This window comes from Trichechus manatus, unplaced genomic scaffold (assembly GCF_000243295.1).
Source record: "Trichechus manatus latirostris isolate Lorelei unplaced genomic scaffold, TriManLat1.0 scaffold00122, whole genome shotgun sequence".
NCBI lineage: Eukaryota > Metazoa > Chordata > Mammalia > Sirenia > Trichechidae > Trichechus > Trichechus manatus.
In genome coordinates, this window is record NW_004444058.1 from 624,721 (window position 1) to 646,614 (window position 21,894).

The following is a 21,894-nucleotide window of genomic DNA, read 5'->3' on the forward strand; positions in this document are numbered from 1 at the left end:
ACCCTGTACTTTACCAAGCATGATGTCCTTCTCCAGGGACTGATCCCTCCTGACGACATGTCCAAAGTATGTAAGATATAGTCTCGCCATCCTTGCTTCTAAGGAGCATTCTGGTTGTACTTCTTCCAAGACAGACCTGTTTGTTCTTTTGGCAGTCCATGGTATATTCAGTATTCTCAATCTGCAAGTTATAGGAGAGAAATTTTCTGCCAGTCAAAAATCCACTACTTCCTGATTTCAGACATGTTGAAAGTACCATTCTGAGTGTTTAGCCAGCATCTTGGCCAGCCCAGTAGATGAAGGCTATCACAGTGCTGTGTTCCTGGCCCACTCACGTATCGAGTCTGTATCCATCTCTGTCACATGGAGAAAGGGAAGCAGTTGTGTGGGATTCAAGTGCCGTCTCTCGTCTTTATCGATTCCACATATCCATAGACTCACACAGACCTGGATTTGGACCTGACATAATGAAACTTAATGATCAGGAAGGTCAGAGTCATATAAGGTGCATTCTTATTCATCAGTTTTATTAGTAGAGGTGTGATTTAGACCTGTTTTAGTAAGCAGAAAACTTTGAAATAAATAACCCTTTCTGAAATACTCTCACCACCTGGCTTCCCAAACTCCACAGGCTCCTGGTATTCTCAGCACTCAGCTTCATGTGATTCTTCTTTGTCTTTCTGACTTTAAAATTTGAAGGGCCCAGGCCCTATTCTTCTCTTTTCTATGTACACATATTGCCTCAGTGATCTCATCCAGTTGCACACCACCTGTTTATTCAAGACTCTCACACATATATTTCCAGCCTGGACCACTCCCCTGAACTTCTGACTCATAACCAGTTGCCTGTTCAACCTCTCCACGTGGATGTTAGTAAGACCCAAACTTAGCATGTCCAAATCCACCCGACTGTCCCTTCCAGCCTTCCAACCTTCCCCCATTTTGGTTAATGGCAGCTCCATTCTTTCATTTGTTCAGCCCACAAACCTTGTAATCATTTTTGATTTCTCTCTTTGTCTCAAATCTTCATCAGCAAGTGCTATGGGCTTTCCTTTAAAGTACATCCAGAATCTGACCATTCTTACCACCCCACTGCTACCACCCAAGATTGCTCACCTTGCCCACTATGGTCTGTTCTCAATGCAGCAGTCAGAGCGCTCCTTTAAACGCAAGTTAGATCACTTACTCCTGTGCTCAACCCTGCCAGTACTTGCCATCTCTCTCAGAGAAAGTCTTCTTATTACTAATTGCAAACTGCCAATTCTTTACTGAGCTCATTTATTTCTTTTGTAAAACTTTCCAGAGTCAGCCAATTGTAGCTAAAACACACAAACACCCTGATTATTTCCATCCATTTCTCCTAGTGCTACCAGCTCAGCAGGCCCATGATCTGCCTTCAAAGTTATAGTAGGCAACAGTTGTATCAACTGTTCTGCTCCTATATAGCATGGGTTACCATCTTTCCTGCCTCCAAGTTCCGTTACCTTGCTCCTCACCACATAACCACTAAGCCTGCTGACATATTTAAATTCTTGTTGTGTAGCACCCTACTTCAAGATTCTAGTTTAAGCATTCGGTACAATAAGCTAGGCCATGCCACACTAACAAACTCTAAAGCTTCAGTGGCTTCACACGTAGAAATTGAGAGCTCGTTCTTGTCATGGTCCAGTGCAGTTTACAAGGATAGGGGGTGCTCTGCTCCACACAGTCATCCAGGGACCCAGTTTCTTTCCTGTATGATGCCACCAGCTTTCACCCATGACCTCCAAGGTCACTGAATAAAGGAAAGTGACTAGAGGATTGTAGGTGGGAGTGGCTCAGCCAACTAACTTCGGGGCACTGGGAAGTACAGTATAGCTGTGCACCAAGGAAGGAAGGAAACGGGCTTGTTGAACACATAATCAAGTTTTGGTCTATCTCTATGCTGATGGGAATGATCCAGAGGGAGAAGCTGATAAAAGCAGGCTTGGGGCGGGGGGTGGTGACTGCAAGGGCAAGTCTCAAGTAGGCTGGAGAAAGATTGGCCCCAGAGTGGAGTAGGGACAGTCATCTTCTTAAGGAGGAAGTCAGCTTGAAGCTGAGAAGGGGTGGTGAGAGGAGAGAAGCACATATGCAATGGCCATCTGAAGTCTGGGGGAGTGGACTACCCAGGGAAGTGTTGCAGGTCAGGTTGCTGTGCAGTGCTGAGAACCCCCGGATGGTGTGGCTGCAAATCTAAAGTGAAACCAGTCACATGACTGGTAGGGCTCCAGTCATTCAGCTTTGCCTGGGGAGTACAAAGGAAGGAGAAAGGGCCTGGGATTCTGAGGGTGTACATGAATGCCAGGAACGACTGTAAGCATGGACCACACAATCTGCCTGGACACGGAGGTAGGCAAAGACTTGAGGGGGGAATGATTGATGGGGAAATATGGTGTGGGTAGTGGGAGTGGATGGAAGGTCCCATGGGTTAAAGAATTGTCAGGGGAGGGGGGAGTAGTACAAGAAAAAGTGAACTGGAAAGATAGGTGGTGATAAAGAGTAGGACCCTTAAAGTTAGTCCTTATAGAGGTGTGCTGTGGTTGGAAATGACAGGAACTGGGTGAAACCTGAGTGTGTGGCTGAGGCAGGATGAGGTTGCTGGATGTGAGAAGGCCAGGCCCGGAGGCCACGATGCCCAAGCACCGTCATGGAGATGTCGGATTCACCTAGCTTGTTCACATCAGCCTCAGCTCGGATCAATGTGTTATGATGTGTTTATGGGCTGGAATACCACAGAGTAGTTAAAATGAATAAAATAGACCAGTATGGATGAATGTGCATAGCTCTTGAAAACATAGTGTTGTGTAGAAAAAAAGAAAGGTTCAAAATGACAAGCACAGTGTACTATTTGCAATTTTAAAACAAAATAATGATACGTGCATCTGCACCCGTACATATGTACACTTATGGATAGGTCAGTCTTTGTAACTCATCAGAAAATATGGGTGGGAAGCATGCTTCCCAGCCTCAGTAGAGTGCCATCTCCAAGGAAGAGAAGAGGACAGCAGGTGGGGAGACACACACAGGGGGCTTGCACTGTAATTATAATGTTTGATTTCCTAGAAATAAAAAGACCTGAGACAAACACATCAAAATTTAACACTGGTGAAATCTAGATGCTGGGTACATGGGAGTTTATTATATTTATACTTCTGAATGTTTGAAATATTTCATAATATCTAATATGACGTTTATGGAAAGGATATAACCTAAAAATACTTGTTAAAACATTATGTGGAAAAAAGCAAAACACAAGTTGTATTGACGTCATGATTTGAACTATGAGTTGGAATCAACTCGATGGCAGCAGGTTTATTATTTTTTCTAATGTAAGATAAACTGTGGAAAAAGTTATGTTTATATTAATGTATGGAGTTCTGTGTGTCTTATTTTTTTCAATTTTCATAATGTACATATAGTCCTTTTATGCTGGAAAAAATAAGCTTCATTATTTCAAGAATCAATAACAACGGGAAACCCTCCTGGCTTTATTTTTAGTTTTCAGTGAGTGCCCTGGCGCATAGAGTATATGAGGTACGAGAAACAGCGGTTAGAATTATTTTGGACATGTATAAACAGCACCGGGCTTTTATTCTAGAGTACCTTCCTCCAGATGACAACAACACGCGCAAAAACATTCTCTACAAAACAATTTTTGAGGGATTTGCTAAAATAGATGGCAAACCTACAGAAGCTGAAATTAGGGTAAGTTAACTTCCATGAAATTATAATCTAATTATTTTAAAAGGTATTTTGTACATCACTATTTCAAGGAGCTACAGCCAGGGCCTGTCCCTTTTTGCCTGTGAGACCCTCCATTTCCCCATCTGTAAACTGGAATAAGGATAACCATGAGGACATTGCCATTTTTATCTGTCAATAAACATTTTTTTAATGAATCTGGAGAATTTACTTTAACCCTGGTCATGTCATTAGTCTTAATGAATCTTATAAAAGTATAAGAAACCTAATTTACATGTTATAATTTGTCTCCCAATTTCTAAGACTACCCTAAAAAGCTACTCTAATGGAAAGATAATTTTCTTAACAGGCACAGAAAAAGGCAGCCACAGAAGAAGTGGAAAGGCAAAAGAAAGAAGAAATTAAAGTTTTACAAGGACAGTTGGCGGCACTCAAAGAAATCCAGGTGGAAGTCCAGGTTGGAGAGGTTAACACATCTGTTATCCATGTGCTTTAGGTTGACATCACATGACCAGTTATTTCATTGTGTAGTAGCACAGTTTATCTGTGAGATTATACAGATTGGTGTCTTTATTTTTTATCATTTTTCAAATTAGGTTTGGGATAAATTTATAAAAAAAAAGAAATGCTCCATTAGATGGTTTGAATCATCTGTCAGCCACATTCTTCATCTGTAGGGACTGGATTGAGTTGCTGTATGTGTTTAGAGAGAAAACTTTTGAAGACTTATAAAGTGGATAAAAGAAAGGAATAAAGGAAAAGTGTCTTATCTCCTCTTTAGCTCCATAGCCTCCTACAGAGGCAAAGGAGAAAAATAAATTTGAATATGAAGGCCTGAGTTCGGTGCGCTGAAATAGGAAGATTTCAGGTAAATATTCTACTCCAGGAGACCCGTACTCTTAAGCCTGTAGGAGATATCAGACGTAGTGTGAGCAGATACAGTTTGGTTGAATATAAACGCTGTCCTTCTAAACTGCCCGGCTTCTGTAATTTAAATTAATTTCATAACACTAATTTTGTGATTAAGGTCCTTAAGTTGAAAGAAGGTTTCTTTTGAAAATAAAGAAAATATGACAGAATATATGATAAAATTCCTATGACAAAAAGTCACAGTAACTTTTCACCTAAATGCTGGAACCTCAGAATAGCAATAATGAAAGGAAAAAGAGGCTGATGGGGGGTGGGAAAAGAGGCAGAAAGGAGATGGATGGGACCACGGTGGGGAATAATCCCCTATGTAGTAGATTGTGGTTCACTGAGAGCGTTCACATACATTCATATTCTCCCCGCAACTCTTCTGAAGCAGGCTGGGCATGCATTAGCTATTATCCCTAATATTATACAAATAAGGAGGCAAATTAAGGGAACCTCGGTGACTTAGTCACGGTCACAAAGGTCATTAGTGGCTAAGCCAAGTCTTAGCCTCAAATCTGATGCTCAATCCCTGCTTTCTCCCCTCATGGCCCAGAGGAGCTGTGGTGAGCCCTCAGTGGTGTCTGGTCTTAGACACTGTTGGGGTCACTAAGGCGGGTTACATCCCCCTAGACAGCACCTTAGACACCATCATGCACCAGCTTCCATGCATGCCGTTAATGTTTATTGAGGGCCTGCTGCGTGCCAGGCACAGCCTGGGCTCTGGAAGTACAGAGGGCACGAGATGGGTCCCTGCCCTCGTGGGGCTGGTGCTCCAGGGAGGAGGCAGACAGTGAAAGGAAAGCAAAAGACGTATGGCACACGGGGGTGCTGGGACATGACAAAGAGGCTGCATCCTGCAACAAGGTGGCGGGGTGGGCCGGGCCTGCTATTTCAGACAGTGCGATTGGTGAACACTCACCTGAGAATTACAGAATGCTTTTAAATTGCCTGATAGCTCTGAGTTGTAGGGGAAAAAAATGGTTTAAAAACTTAATAATTAGTTTCCTAAGCTGTTCTAAGTATAGCCACCCTATAGAATAGAATAGAACTGCCCCATAGGGTTTCCAAGGAGTGGCTGGTAGATTTGAATTGCCGACCTTTTGGTTAGCAGCTGAGCTCTTAACCACTGTGCCACCAGGACTCCTTCTGAAACCATAGATCTTGAGAAGACTTGCTGTTTAAAATCATATCAGAGACTACCCACCCAACAAAAACTTGCTGCCGTCGAGTCGATTTAACTCATAGCAACCCTATAGGACAGAGTAGAACTGCCCCATCGGGTTTCCAAGGCTGTAAAATCTTTACAGAAGCAGACTGTTAACATCTTTCTCCTGTGGAGTGGCTGGTGGGTTCAAACCACCAGCTGAGCACTTACCCACTGCGCCACCAGGGCTCCGTTCAAAATATAGGTAAGATAAAATTTAAAACTAAAATACGTTTTACATTCTGTTTACATTGTCTCCCTGCAAAGTATACAAGCCCATCTCTTATCAGCAGGATTTTTTTTTTTGGATCCCTAGAATCCTATCACGTTAGATTAGTTTTCTTTATAAGTATATAAATCATGCGAGTTCGAAGTTACTCTCCTAAGTCCTCTTCCCATTCTAAAATTGTCTTCTTGTATGTTTGTTCCATGTTCAGTGATTGGGTCTGAGAAAAGTTACTTACTATCAGGTGAAATTTAATTCCCTATAGAGGACAGTATTTGTGTTTGTAATTCATCCGTTTAAATGATTGTATGTCACATGACCAACTCATTCCCTGTTTCCTCCTTTAAAACTGAAAGTCCCAGAACCCCTTCAGTCCTGGGCAAACAGCGATGGTTGGTCACCCTAGGAATAGGAATCTAAGACTTTATCGAATTGACCATTATTATAGAGACTATAGTAATGTTTAGAAGGCTGGACAGCAGGGAGAATTGATAAAGGGTTTCTCAAGGTTTTAGGACAGAGAGCAGATGGCAAAGACAGCTGGGGAGCAGCCCAGGACCTTTAGCAGGGGGAGCCTCACCCAGGGCCAGCCCACAAACGCTGGGCCCCATCTGCCCCCATACACCACAGCAGCATAGCCCCTGAACCAACACGTGAGACCAATAACCAGTAATGAGCCTCTTCTGTCAGATCCACTCAGTCAGTGTAGACCCCAGGTGCCTAGGTAGTGCAAACGGGTACCCACCCAGCAATGCCTCAGGAGAAAAGCCTGGCAGTCTGCTTAAGATTACAGCCAAGAAAACCTTATGGAGCACGGTCCTACTCTGTGACACATGGGGTCACCATGAGTCAGAGTCCACTCAACAGCAGCAGGTTTGGTTTTTTTAGATTAAGCCCCGTGACCAGTCAAACCAGCAGGCATTAGCACACCTAAACTAAAGGAAAAAAGGAGAGGGAAGGATCCTGGCAGAGAAGAGTACAACAGAAGGCCCATCGGCCAAGTCACCCCTGTATTGCCAGAGCCCACCTTGGCGTGCAGAACATTTTAACTCCTAAATTAGTCATTTATTCAACACATCTTATTAAGCACTTACTACATGTCCCTAACCTGCCCGTTTTGTGTCTTAGGAAAAAGAAAGTGATGCCATGAAGCCGAAGAATCAGGGTAGGTACAACGCATGTCATGAAGCCCCACAAAGAAACTACTTTTATTCATTCAGCACCTACTGTATTTCAGGCATTTTAGAACTGAATGTTAAAATACTACCCTTATTAACTTGTATGATATTTTTAAAGTATACTTTAAATCAGACTTGTTACTGAAAATTTGAAAATAAGTTCTACAAAAAAATTATTTAAACTGCTTTTTTTTTTTTGATCAGACACTCAAGGAAGGAAAGCTGACCCACCTAATGCTCCAGAAACTCCAGATAATCATTATTTGGATCAGTGAGTAATGTTGTCTTTAGCCTATTATGTAATTCATAAAGGCACTAACCACATAAAAACACTGTAAAATAAACATTCTCTTAGTTCTTTCATTAAACCCACTGCCGTTGAGTCGATTCCGACTCATAGCAACCCTGTAGGACAGAGTAGAACTGCCCCAGAGGGTTTCCAAGGCTGTAATCTTTACGGAAGCAGACTGCCACATCTTTCTCCCGTGGAGCAGCTGGTGGGATCAAACCACCAACCTTTTGGTTAGCAGCCGAGCACTTAGCCACTGTACCACCAGGGTTCCTTGTTTGTTCATTAAGATTATGTAAATCAGTTGACCTTTTCCAGTAATTTTTAAAGCTAGGAAAATTGCCTTCTAACCCAATCAGCATTAGCACTCAGTAAGTCCAAATGATTTTCCCTCTCTTTACCCCAATAGGAGTTAGCAGCATATTTGTCAAAATTGCTGTTACAGGTACAAAATGTTGTAGCAGAAAACACTGTTTACTAAGCAGTGGCCAGGACTCATCGACAAAGACCCTATGAGAAATGTCTCCATCTTATCTTTTCTTGTGACTTAAATTTCCTGTCTGCCTGATTATGATGGCAAAGTTAGAATTTGAAGGAATCGTAAGCTAATCGTAAGCACCTGCTCGGGGAGGGCTCTCACTTGGCACTTTAGCGGCCCAGCCCCCGCCCTGAGGGCAGACCATGGTGAGACGCAGTAGACAGGAAGGCGTACACAACTGACACTGGCAAACGTAGGAGCGAAGCGGGTCCTACTGAACTAGGTCTTTGCATTCATTCTTCACTTTTCTGCTCTGTTTCAGTCTGTGTATTTTTTGTGGGGAAAGGAATGAGTCCTTCACAGAGGAAGGCCTGGACCTGCATTACTGGAAGCACTGTCTGATGCTGACGAGATGTGACTACTGCAAGCAGGTCAGGCGCTGGACACAGTCGGACCGGACCCAGCTTGTGGGCTTGAGCCAGCAACTCCTGAGAGGCCCTGGGCACAAAACCATCTAGTTTTAGTGTTGTCAGAGGGAAAGTAACTGAGTACACATCACCCCATTCTGCTTTGGGTTGTGATGTTTTACTTTTCTGTTGAAGTATGAATGTATACAAATCATAAGCTTTACAGCTCAAGGAATTATCACACAAGAAACTCAGTTGTGTAACTGCCACCCAGGTCAAGAAAGACAGAGTACCACCACCACTCAAACCGGAAACCAAACCAATTGCCATCAAGTCGACTCCTACTCATGGCAATCCCACGAATGTAAGAGTAGAACTGTGCTCCACAGGGTTTTCACTGGCTGTGACCTTTCAGAAGTACATTGCCAGACCTTTCTTCTGAGGCCCCTCCGGGTGGATTTGCACCACCCAGGGACTCCTCCACCACACCTCAGTCCTCCTCCCCAAAGTCATCATTGTCCTGATTTCTAACACCACACATTTGTGTTTCTTGCTTTTTCAGCTTTATGTAAATGGAATGCTACAATATGTAATTTTTTTTTTTTTTTTTATTGTACTTCAGGTGAAGGCTTACAGAACAAATAGTTTCTCATGAAACAGTAGTACACATGTTGTTTTATGACATTGGTTAACAACCCCACAACATATTAACCCTCTATCTTCTCAACCTTTTTTTTTTCTGGTGAAAATACACGTAGCCAAAGATACACCGTTTCAAAAATTTCTACATGCACAGTTCAGTGACATAAATATGTAATTATTTTGTATCATGTCCCATGCTATAGTTTCTTTTCTTACTTCACAGTATTCCCGCAGTTTGACTATACCACAATGTATACATCCATCCTGTTTATGGAATTCGGGTTGTTTCCAGTGGGGGGCTTCTATGAGTAGTGTTGCTACAAGCACTCTCATGTGTGTCTTCTGGAGCACACATGAATGCACTCTGGGGCATGTACCCAAGAGTGGAATTGCTGTGCGAGTGTTCAGCTTTAGAGAAAGATTGCGTTCCACAGTGGTTGGACCCCAGCTGACACCCCCCCAGCAGCATGTGGAAGCTGCTCCACATCCTCACCAACACTTGGTACTGCCAGTCTTCTCCATTTGTACCATTCTGGTGGATGCTTCTTGGTATCTTGTGCACTTCGGATTTGCATTTCCCTGATGAGCTGTGAGGTCGAGCACCTGTCCATTTATTGGCCATTTGGCTAGACTTTGTGGAGTGCCTGTTCTTATCTTTTTTTTAAAAAAAAAAATTGGGTTGACATTCTTTTTCTTTCTGATTTGTGGTAATTCTTTATGTATCTGGATAGGAGTCCTTTGTAAGTTATATGGAGTTCCTGGGTGGTCCAAATGGTTAACACTCGGCTGCTAACCAAAAGGTTGGTGGGTTGAATCTACTCAGATGCACCTCGGAAGAAAAGCCTGACAGTCTACTTCTGAAGAATCAGCCATTGAAAACCCTGTGGAGTACGGTTCTACTCTAACACAAACGGGGTCACCACGAGTCGGAGTAGACTCCACGGCAGCTGGTTTTACTGATCAGTTATATGTATTGTAATTATCTTCTGCCACTCTTTGTCTTGCCTTTTCATTGTCTTAATGTGGACTAATGGAAGTTTTTCATTTTAATGTTGTCTACCTTATCAGTCGTTTTCATGGTTAATGGTTTTTGTGCCCTGTTTATGAAATCTTTCCCTGCCCCAGGTTTTAAATCTCTTCTCTGATGCAACAGGTCTTCCTTCCATAACGGAGGCGAATCAGGAGAAGAAAGAGCCTCTTCCTTTTATCTTAGGGCCCGTTCAGGCTTAAGGAGGCAGCTTGACTGGCAGGTCCTCTCACCTGATCAGCTGTCCCTCTACCTGGCAGGGCAGACTCTAACCCCAGTGTAGATGATCGGGAACAGGCCAATTGTTTCCTTCAGCAGTGTGCAGAAGTCCCAGGGCAAGGAATTTCTTTCAAGGGTGTACACAGGTCCTTCCAGCCAAAGACATCAGTGTGGTGAGAGATCTCTTAGCTCTCTTTTGTGATTCTGTTTCTGTGCATGTTCTTAGAAGTAAGTGGGAGCCAGGATTTGAATCCAGGGTCACACATTTAACCACAGGCTATTCTGCCTTCTAATGCAAGTATCCCATTCAAATTAACCTTAGCACACCCTCCCCACCCCTTAGCAATGGCCTTGATATGCTGCCAGGTAACGTGAGAGGAGGACCTGAGGTCTTTGCAGAGCGTGGTGGATGGGTCCACAAGCTCTGTGCTGTGAGCACCAGAGAGAAAAGATGGCTTCGCTCACCCCACAGGTAAATGACACCAAAGCCTTTTCTGGAGGTCTTAAGTCCTGAAGAAGTCCTGGTGGCACAGTGGTTAAGAGCTCGGCGGCTAACCAAAAGGTCAGCAGTTCGAATCCACCAGCTGCTCCTTGGAAACCATATGGGGCAGTTCTGCTCCATCCTGTAAGGTTGCTATGAGTCAGAATCAACTCGCCAGCAATGGGTTTGGTTTTTGGTTTAAGCCCTGAAGGCCCTCACACACATCCCGTCGGCCAGTGGGGCAGGAAGCCCGCCAGTGTTTCAGCAGCTGCTCTGCTCTATGTTCTGGCCCAGGTGGTGGAGATAGCCAGCCTGACAGAGCACCTGCTGACAGAGTGTGACAGGAAGGACGGGTTTGGGAAGTGCTACCGCTGCAGTGAGGCGGTGTTGAAGGAGGAGCTGCCCAGACACATCAAAACCAAAGACTGCAATCGTGAGTACTCCTTGGTGGCTATCCTCTGGCAGGCCCCTGTCAAGATCCCCAAGTGCCCTCTGTGTAGCAGGCGGTCCTCCTTGTGAACAGTGCTACTGCTGACAGGGTCTCTGAGTGCCCTGGGGGTTACAGAGTGCCTGGCAGGCTCTGTTGTTCTCCTTCTCATCCAAGTGCTACCTCAATGTCATAGGAGTAACTGACTTTGTTTTACTAAAATCATTTCAGCCTCCAAGTCAGAGAAGCTGGCAAATAGGTGTCCTTTGTGCCACGAGAACTTCTCGCCTGGAGAAGAGGTGAGTGGTCTAACCCAGGAGGGTGACTGGCACTTGAGTGTTTAACTCACTACTATTGGATAATAACAGTGATGATGATGATGGTACTGCTGAACCCCTCTCTCTCTCTCTCTCTCTCTCTCTCTCAGGACGGTTGTTGGAGGAAATAGTTGAGCTTTCTCAACAGTCATTCTATTTACCTACATATTCAATGCGATAGCTTAATGTTAATAAATGGTTTATTTGAGGAGTCTCAACTCATTGGGATACAAGCATGAAATGGTTTTGTTTCTAGCCTTTGTTTTCACCTAGTTATTGAGGCCCTAGATGACATCTTGGCCAGTTCTGGAACATTCTGGTCCCTTTTGATTAATAAAACTTAACCCTGTCCAGTTTGTGAATTCTATTTCATATCTAATTCAGAGCTCTCCTGCCTCCCTCAGTGCAAGCCACACTGTGGCTCAGTTGCTTGGTGAGGAGAGGACGCTGTCTCCTATGCCTACCCTTCGATCCCCACATGCTGTTAGAGGCAGAGGGAGGGACGAGAGGGGAGTCAGAGACTTCAAGACGGATAATCTGGCTCTCTGGCTAACACAACTGGCTGGTGGTGCCCCCCATGTGCCAGGCATCAAGTGCTGAGCCCCTGTGGGTCCTGCCTACCATGCCTCCCAGACCTACTTACTGCTGTCCCCTGCAGTCTACCCACTGCTTCTGGCTGTGCAGCTCTCCTTGTCTAAGCCTTCCTGGATGCAGGACAACCAGCAAGGTGACTCAAACCCAGCAGTCCCTGCAGCATCCTCTTGACCACAGAAAACTCACAGATCACACAGGGAATATAGGCTCTCCCACGAACTTATCTCTATCCAGTTATCCAACTGCTATTCATTCTCTCTTTGAAAATTTCAAATACGTAACAAATTATGCATAAGAGTAAAGGAACTGCAGTTAAATGCTATAAGACCATCAACAAGTTCATTCCACTCTTCATCTGCTTTCCACATGGAATACCACATTATTTATCAGTTGATGACCTTTATGACCACTTTTTGTTTAAGCCCATGCTCTGAGACTCAGGTGTGTTTTCTGAGGCGCATTCTGCACAGACTGCAGGGGCCAGTGTAGTGCACCTGAGGGGCATCTGTACTGGGCACAGAGCCATCCTTCCACGCTGTGGCCAGTGGCTGCCTCTTATTTTTGGCTTTAGCCGTAAGTTGTCCTTGATGCTGTGGAAGCAGCCGAAGCCGCTGTGTGGCCTGATCACATGCCTCTGGCCTCTCCTCTCATTGCAGGCGTGGAAGGCTCATCTGATGGGTCCCGCCGGCTGCACCATGAACCTGCGCAAGACACATGTCCTGCACAAAGTGCAGGCACCACCACCAGGTAAGGCCTTCCACGCGCCACTGCCAGCGCCCACCAGGGTCTCTTCCCTCATGTCTGCGAGTCCTTCAGGGGCGGGCCGGTCACGTGACCACATGTCTTTCCCCTGTGGCCAGATGCAGCTGCTCTCTCGGGAGGCATCATTCAGTGACACAGCCACGCCTGGTGGGCACTCCTCCGGGGCACACTCTTTTGTTCTCAGTGTCTTTTCACATGAAGGACCCCAAAGTATTTAGAAACGTGAAATGAGAGTAGACCATTGATGCGCCACCACCTGACTTTAGACTGTGGAAGTAGCTATTTCATGTCAGACTTAGGGGGCCTTACAAGAATATCTTCTGTGCTCTATTAATAAAAGTTATTCCTCACCAGAAGACTTTGGGTACACAACTTTATTTTAGGAGTGACGCCTGCATATGGTAATGATAACACTGACTGAGTATTTGTGTGAGGCATTTTGCACAGGGATTTGGCTATTTAATCCTCACAACAACCTCTCTGTCTAAATGAGGAGATAAAGGTGCAGAGAGGTAGCCTGCACAGTAAGCTCACGTCTAGGCCTCTGGCTGTTCCCTTTCTTCCTGACTGACTGAGCGGGGAGCTGCCTCAGGCTTGCTTTCTCCTGGAGCTCCTGCTGCCTTCACCTGTGCATCTTCACCCACAGCCTGCAGCCCCCCTCACAGCCACGCCCTCATCCTGAAGGCAGGCAGGAGGGGCCGCTGTCCTCAGTGCTGATCCCGACCACCCGACTTCGTGCAGACTCCTGTGGACAGCGATGGGAACTGTCCCTGCACCCACCCGCCCCCGCCCCCGCCAGTGTCTAATCACTGTCCTTTGTGCACTGTGATCCTGTGAGTCTCCCTTCTAACGTGGGGCCTGTGTTTTGTGTGTCTGTGTTTTCACTGCAGGGAAAGGCTCAGCAATGACTAGAGCGGGCACCTCGGGATTGAAGGCTGGGAGCAAGATCCCCACCCCAAAGAGGGGCCTGAGTAAAAGCTCCAGCAGGACATACACAAAGCGATGATGCAACAAGTACTGGTTCCCTTGTCACCGTGCATGACGGGGCAGGCTCTCTGATTCTGAACCATTTCTCCTCAAATCGGCCTTTGGGACTGGCACCCGGGCCCGCTGCTGCCACCACACGGCTCTTGGCCGAGCACGTCCTCTGCTTGTCAGCAGTGTCAGCTCCCGTTAAATGACGGGCGTGGGACTGACCAAAGAGCCTGGACCCCCGAGCACCAAACCTCACTTATCTCTTGGCTTTCAGGTTTCTGGCTTCTCAGGCCTTCGTGACACAGCAGAGCACTGGTTTTGTTTGCACAGGAAGCTCAGCGTGGCAGCTGACAGGCAGGAGCAGCATGTCAGGAAACGGCACAGGCAGAGCAGCCGCCCTTCTTAGCTCGTAGGAGTGACCATCGTAAGACATTCTCTGACCATTTGCATCGTAGCCTCTCCACGTGGGGTAGAGTGTCCCCAGGGCTGTGGCCCCACTGGGCAGTGGTAACAGATGCAGTCAGAGGAGAGCCAGGGCTTCAGGAGCATCTAACTGTCTGCTAGGTCTGCTGCCCAGGGCACTTAGCCACGGGGTAGAAGAGGGTTCAGTACCTCCAGAGCACGTGTTTGCCACTCCCACAGAAATAAAGGTGAAAAGGAAGTCTAAAAAGAACAAAAGTTACTGAGGGTCGGCCCTCCTGGGCACTCCCCTTGGTGGCCGACTGTTGAGTTGTGCTGTCTGCGTAGTCTTCACTTCCCTGCAGAGCCCCTAGCCTGTCCCAGCCGAGCACCCCCAGATGGAGTAAGGTCAACACTAATGCAGCTGTGACTGTGCTTAGTCTACTAGAGACAGAAAATTAGCTGTCCTTTCAGCACCAAAATATTTGTCCCCCACCCCTTCCAGTGATGAGGATTTTTGCTTCTTCCTGAATGTCATATGGGCAGGCTTTCAAAATGACAGTGAGAAATGCTTGAGATTGATGAAATTTGTACAGTACAATTAGTGTATAAATATTGTTTAATTCCCAACCTTGTGCAACAACAGAGTATCAAAACTCATAGCTAGTTGAGCAGTGTGCTCCCTGGATATGTTAGTAACCATGAGTTTGCATTAACTAATCTCCAGTTTTAGCTAACTAAAATGTGGTTGACTCAGAATACTGAGCAAGAATAAGACCTACCAAAATACTTAACTTTAAAAAATACTACATTAAAAATGAGGGAGGGAGAAATAATGTAACACTTTATAAAGCAAAGTACAGATGCCAAGATATTTATAAAATGATCTTTTCTGGTTTCAAAGAGATATTCACCATTATTTTCTAACCCGTTTTAAAGTATAAATAAAATGCTTCTTTAAACAGACCAATATGAGAAAAGTTATCCAAGGAATTATTCTTTCCTCCCCAATCAAAACGTTTAAAAGATATACATGTATAATGTTTTCTATATATTGTAACTTAAGAAAGATATTTGTAAAGATGTTTAATTTTTAATGATTGAAAAGCAAAGTTGGGTGTATTTAAAACAGGTTAGTCTTTTGGTGGTCACAGAAGAATCGTTTATTTATGTCGAGATGATGACTGGCAGTGATTAGTGGCTATCAAAAGCCTTACAGAGTTACTATTAAGGGACCAAGAATAAAGGGTAAAAAATTAAAAAACAACCTGTAAGATCCCTTGGCCATTCATAAATAAATATCTACATTTAGAACATTAAGAACTGAATTTGAATTCATTCATATGTTGTGGATATTTAATAATATTTATTTCAATTATTTTCGTATTTCAAAATATTCTATTAATAATTTAAAAGAACTGTATCTGTAAATTGGGCATTAGAATACAAATGTAAATAATTTTAATGAAAATTTTCAACTTTTTAATGTTTTAACATGGTTTTCTATTTGTCTTTATTTCAGGTACCAGAATGATAAAATATCTAAGTAATTTATTTTTGTTGTTGTTTTAGGGTTTTGGGGTTAATTCACGCTGAATATATTAATGTAATAAAACAACCACTAAATGTTTTGTCATTTTTATTTCAGAATCGTAATTACATTTCCTTTAGTAAACATGCAACTGTAGGTCAGCCCTGAAACCTCAGAGAGTAAATTGAAATTGCTGAGAAAAGAGGCAGTCAATATTAAGTTGTCATGAGAGAGTTTGGTTCCTAAAATAGGTTATTCGTCAGAATGGGCTTACTGTTAAAGAAGCTAAAAGGTTTGTTTTTTTTATTTTTTTATAATGTTTATAACAGTTTATTTCATGGTTACCAGTTACGGTTATACTTGTCTGAATATACCGTGGCATATACTGAAATGAGAAGAAAAGTATTGTCTCTTCATTCCTTTTTTCCAGACATATTACTGATTCTGTCAGTAGCACTGCATGTCTAGATAACAACCATTTAAAATGAAATGACTTCTGACAATTCTGTCAGTTCTTTTTATATGTATTATTTCCTCTCTTCTTTATATTTTATTTGATTTTTGTTGTTGGTAATATACACAGCAGAACATACACCAATTCAACAGTTTCTGCATGTACAATTTAGTGATATTCCATTCTTTGAGTTGTGCACCTATTCTCACCCTGGTTTTCCAAGTTGTTCCTTCCTTATTAACATAAACTCACTGCCCCGTAAGTTTCCTATCTAATCTTTTGAGTTGCTGTTGTCAGTTTGATCCCATACAGATAGATCTTAAAAGAGCACACTGCTCAAGGCAGACATTCTTTACTAGTTAAGCTGAACTATTATTTCGTTTTAAGAAGACTTCAGGGGATAATTTTGGTTTAAGTTTTAAAGGATTATCTCAGTGCAGTAGTTTCAGAGGTTCATTCAGCCTCCATGGCTTCAGAAAGTCTGGATTCCATGAGAATTTAGAAGCTAAAAGGTTTTAAGCTAAGTATAATTAGAGAAAATTATTGACCAATTTTATCCTCTGGAATAAATTAAAAATCATCTATAAGTTCTCTAAATTTGCACCGTTGAGGATTATACTTCATAGTCTCTTCATGTGTTTTTCTACCCTTGGAAAGAGGGTATCTTCAACTAGCCAACAAGTCTTTGTTTTTTTTTTTAATAAGTAAAAATGTAGCATTTTCTGGGCTGATTTGTAGTAATGGTTTTGTTACCGTTACATCAGCTTGGATAATGATTTTGTAATTGTTTCCATTTTGAGATTTTATTGTACTTTTTATTTCCTTTACACAAATATATATTAAGTTAAAATTTAAAGTATTACAGTTTCAACAGCAAAAACAACTTTAAAATTTTTATCTTACTGAATAGAACTTTTTCATTGTATCTGTGTGTATATATACATAGAAAAGTTGTGTGTGTGTGTGTGTGTGTATACATTGGAGAGTGTGTACATGGGAGAGTATGTATGTGTGTACATGGGGGTGAAAGTGTGTGTACATGGGAGAGAGGTGTGTGTACATGAGAGAATGTGTGTGTACATGGTGGAGAGTGCATATGTACATACATATGTGTGTGTGTACGTGGTAGAGTGTGTACGTGGGAGAGAGTGTACATTGGGGAGTGTGTGTACATGGGGAGAGGTGTGTGTAATGAGGGAGTGTGTATGTGTACATGGAGTGCATGTGTGTACATGGAGTGTATGTGTGTACATGGGGTAGTGTGCACATTGGTGAGTTATGTGGGTGTACATGGGGGAGTGTGTGTGTGAATGTGGGCTATTGTACATGGGGGAGTGTCTATACATGGGGAGCGTGTGTGTGTGTGTGTACATGGGGGAGTGCGTTGTGTACCACATGGAGGAGTGTGTGTATCTGGGGGAGAGTGTGTGTGTGTGTACATGGGGAAGAGTATGTGTACATGGGGGAGAGTGTGTTGTGTACATGGGGGATGGTGTGTGTGGGTGTACATGGGAGAGGGAAGGGGGAGAGAGCGAGAAGGCTAGTGTGTGTGCTCTAGAGAGTGAAGGAGCACACTTTCAACAGAAAAGAACTTCAGAAAAGTGCAGCATAAGCTATAAATTACATCTGCTGTTGGCTCTTTCAGGGTTTGCCCAAGAAAAAAAAAAAAGGTAATACTCACCAAGAGAGTTCTTTAAAGTGTGGTGTTTTGCACAGGGAAACCTGGTGGTGCAGTGATTAAGCGCTTTGGCTGCTAATCAAAAGGTAGGCAGTTCAAATCCACTAGCTGCTCCTTGGAAACCCTACAGCGCAGTTCTACTCTGTCCTGGAGGGTCTCTATGAGTTAGAATCGACTCGACGGCAAATTTATTTTTTATTTTTTAAATAGAGGAGCTCTGGTGACGTAATGGTTAAGCTATTGCCTACTAACCTACTAGCCAAAAGCTCATCGGTTGGAACCCACCCAGCTGCTCTGCCGAGGAGGGGCGGGGAGACCCAGCGATCTGCTTTGCTCCCGCAAAGATTACTGCCTAGGAAACCTTATGAGTCGGAATCAACCCCACAGCACACATTTCGAATAGGCTTTCAGGTATGCACTTGCTTGTTGCTCTTAAAAATTAAATCAATCCTAAAAATAACAGCCTCGCCCTGTAAGATGCCAAGTTCTTAAATATACTAGCAGTGCCAGGAGCGTTTCTTCTAGAAGCCTCCTTGCCTTCTGTCATTCTGTCCGCCTTGGAGCATCTTCTCCCACCCTTTCCTCCTTCCCACCGTGTTACCCCACCCCCTAAGGACGCTGTTCACCGACCCCAGGGTTCGAGGCTGGGGATGGCTCGGGGCTGTGCCCGCCTCCCACGTCCCCCCCCCCATCTGCCTGCGCCTGGGACCCCTGCTCCGGTCTCAAATACCCCTACCTGTCATACCTCGGCGCCCCCTCCAGTGAGGTCCGGGAACCGTAGGCAGAGACGGAGTCGCAGGTCCCTGGGTACCCCCTCCCCTCTGCAGGCCTTGGTCCCCACCTGTAAGGAGAGGGCATCAGGCCAGGCAACGCTCTCCTTCCCGGCACCCTAGGCCCACCCCGCCTCGCTGGGCCGACTTCATGCCCGGCGGCCATCAGGGCCCGGTGAGGGGTCTGGCGCCGGCTGGCCTGGTCGTAGCGCCGCGGGAGGACTTGGAGCTGGCAGGCCCCGGGGCACACGCACGCTGGGACACCCAGCAGGGGCCGGCGCCCTGGGGTTCCAGTGCTGGCGCGGTATGCAGGGACGGCCACCCGGCCCGGGGCACCATCCGCCCACGGCCTGGCCTTGCGGAGGGTGAGGCCGCACCTGCAGGGCTGGGGCACGTGCGGTGGCCTAGACACATCCCCACGTGGTGTCATGCGTCCCCAAGGCAGGAGCTCCAGACGAGTCAGAGTTAGACGGAGAACGCACGTTCCGGTCCCCCACAAACACCTTTCTAAATCCCGAGCCCCCGAGCTGGCTCCGCACCTGTGCTGGGTGCTGACCAGGGGGCGCATGGTCTCACTAGAGGGTCCTAAGTTCCCTGGACTTGTGTTGGGAAGTTACCCAATCCTCACCAGAACACTCATTTCCTGCTTATATTTACATAGTAAACTCTACTTAAGATTGCCTTTGCAGAAAGTTTTGTTACAAAAAAGGTTTGCCAACCCCTAGGCTAAGGCCTCTTCCTTCCCAGAAGTGCCTCAGTTCCTCTCCATGGCACCTCCAGGGCCCTGACGGCTATGGCAGGTTTCTGCAGGCTCCGCACCCCCGAGGACCTGGCACAGCTTTCCACTTCGTACAGAGGGAGTCCCTGTGACAGGCCTGGGGCTTCAGGGGTGGACAAACCACAACCCCATCCATGCTCTTATCATAGGGTGTGCTGGGAGCCCCACAAGCGCAGGCTGGACCAGCCTTGGGCCCCAGTCCAGATGGGAGGGGCTGGCCGATGCTGCCCAGCCTGTGTCTGCCTGCTTCTGGTGCAGGGTCTTCCAAAGGGCATGCCTGGAGACCATTTTTCCCCTCAGCTGCACCAATGTGAAAGCTAATGGGCTGAAGGACACATGTCCAAGATGGCACCCTCACATGGCTGACAAAGTGATGCTGGCTGTGGTCAGGAGGCCTCAGTTTCTGGCCACTCAAGTGTCCTCACGACATAGTGGCTGGCTTCCTCCAGAGCAAGTTTGGAAAGGTGAGGTAAACAACTGTTGTTAATTGTAGAATGACTGGAATGACTACAGAACTCAAAAGAACTTTTAGGCAAATTATTAAAAATAAAGGGTCATAAAAAACCTTTATAAGGAGCCCTAGGTTAAGTGCTCAGGTACTAACTGAAAGGTTGGAGGTTTAAACCCTCCCCACCCCCCAGCGGCTCCACAGGAGAAAGACCTGTCAATCTGCTTCCATAAAGATTACAGCCTAGGAAACCCTATAGGGCAATTCTACTCTTTCATACAGTGTCGGTATGAGTTGGAATCAACTTGACGGCACCTAACAACAGTGAGCTGAGCCAAAACAAAGGGAGGGAGAAGATAAACGTGCTTCTCCTCACATGTCTCTCTTTTCAGGGAGGAAAGTGTCCCCAAGAGGCCTGGGCAGATTCCCCTTCTATCTTGTTGACCAGATGGGGGTCACAGTACATCCTTAGAACAATTGTTGGCAAAGAGGATCACCACGACTGGCTTAGACCAACCCTGATTCTTCCCTTGGGGCTGGGCAAATGCCACCTAAAGGAAGCCTTCTGGTAACAAGGAGAAAGTTAGACACCAGCAATGTCTGTCGCAGGCTGTTGTAAGGGAGGTGAGGGGTGTGCTGAGGGCAGATGCAGAAGTAATGGGGGTGAGTGGAAGAGAGGCAGACTTGGGCTTATCACGAGGGATGGTCTTTCCAATGGAGCTTCCCTGGGACGTAGTGACTGTCTAGCATTGGCAGAGTTCAAGGCAGGGTGGGAAGAGTTGTTTCTGGGGTGAAGTACAGGAGCCCCTGACTGGGTTACGGGGTGGAGAGGATTCAAGTCTGAAGCTCCTTCCAACCAGAAGATTCTGTGATTCTAAAGAATTTTCCCTTAGTAGCTGTGGAAGCTTTTATTACAGGTTGCCCATGAATTGGTCCCTTCCCACCCTTGCCATGTGCTCCAGTAGGCAAAAGACCCTTCCCTACTCCACTGAGCATGTGCTTGGCCATGTGACTTTCTTGGCCAATGGAACAGTAGCGGATGTCACTCTGCCATATAAAAACAAAGAAATGAATAAACAAAAAAACAGTTGCCATCAAATCAATTCTGACTCACAGCAACCCCATGCGTGTCAGAGTAGAACTGTGCTTCATAAGGTTTTCAGTGGCTGACTTTTTGGAAGTAGATCCACAGGCCTTTGTTCCAAGGTGCCTCTTGGTAGACTTGAAGTTCTGACCTTTCAGTGAGCAGCCTCAAGAGCGATTAAAACTTCTGTCCATCTTGTTGCTTCCTTCTGCCGTGAGAGCACAGCTCGTACCAGATAGGAGTGCTCCTCCAGGCAGGGTCCCAGCATGAGAAGGCACATGGAGCCAACCCATGATCCACCTGAGCCAGGAGCCAGCACCACTGCTGACTGGCAGCTGGCATATAATAGGAAGAACTATAGATTGTTCATATATTGTTGTGTAGCCACCAGGGTTTTGCAGTTGTTTCTTATACATTAGGGGTCCCTGGGTGGCAAAGACAGTTAAGCATTCAACTACTAGCCAAAAGGTTATCGGTTTGAATCCACCCAGAGTGCCACAAAAGATGGGCCTGGCGATCTGCATCTGAAAGCTCTGTCTTGAAAACCCTAAGGAGCAGTTCTACTCTGCACATGTGGGGTTGCCATGAGTCAGAATTGAATGGACAGCAACTGTCAACAACAACCACAACAAAAGCTGACCCACATAGTATCACCAATTCTCCCTGGAGGCATAAGGTGTGCAGTGGTGGCTTTTTTTTTTAACATTTAGCTTTTTTGTTTTTTTAAAGTGTCAGTGTCTCTGCACATAGACTGGATGCTTCAGCACAAGGCTCCAAACATCCATAGCCTTGTGATGTTCCATTGCTGTTGCCATCTGGGTAAGTGCATTTTCAAATTGCTTTTATCAACTAATAAATACATCCAAAGAATTTATAGAAATCAAATGA

The 21,894-nt window shown here is 45.2% G+C and overlaps 1 protein-coding gene across 1 annotated transcript in view; it reads left to right on the plus strand.

The window, feature by feature from the left end:
• Positions 1-15,069, plus strand: part of CEP104 (centrosomal protein 104) — a 44,142-nt gene extending 29,073 nt beyond the window's left edge. The window contains exons 14-22 of the mRNA XM_004384307.2: positions 3,520-3,726; positions 4,073-4,180; positions 7,197-7,233; positions 7,451-7,517; positions 8,336-8,444; positions 11,084-11,222; positions 11,448-11,515; positions 12,784-12,874; positions 13,780-15,069. Coding sequence (XP_004384364.1) covers positions 3,520-3,726; positions 4,073-4,180; positions 7,197-7,233; positions 7,451-7,517; positions 8,336-8,444; positions 11,084-11,222; positions 11,448-11,515; positions 12,784-12,874; positions 13,780-13,895 — 942 coding nt within the window. The 3' untranslated portion in view covers positions 13,896-15,069. The remainder of the gene's footprint in view (positions 1-3,519; positions 3,727-4,072; positions 4,181-7,196; positions 7,234-7,450; positions 7,518-8,335; positions 8,445-11,083; positions 11,223-11,447; positions 11,516-12,783; positions 12,875-13,779) is intronic.
• Positions 15,070-21,894: the final 6,825 nt, after the last annotated feature.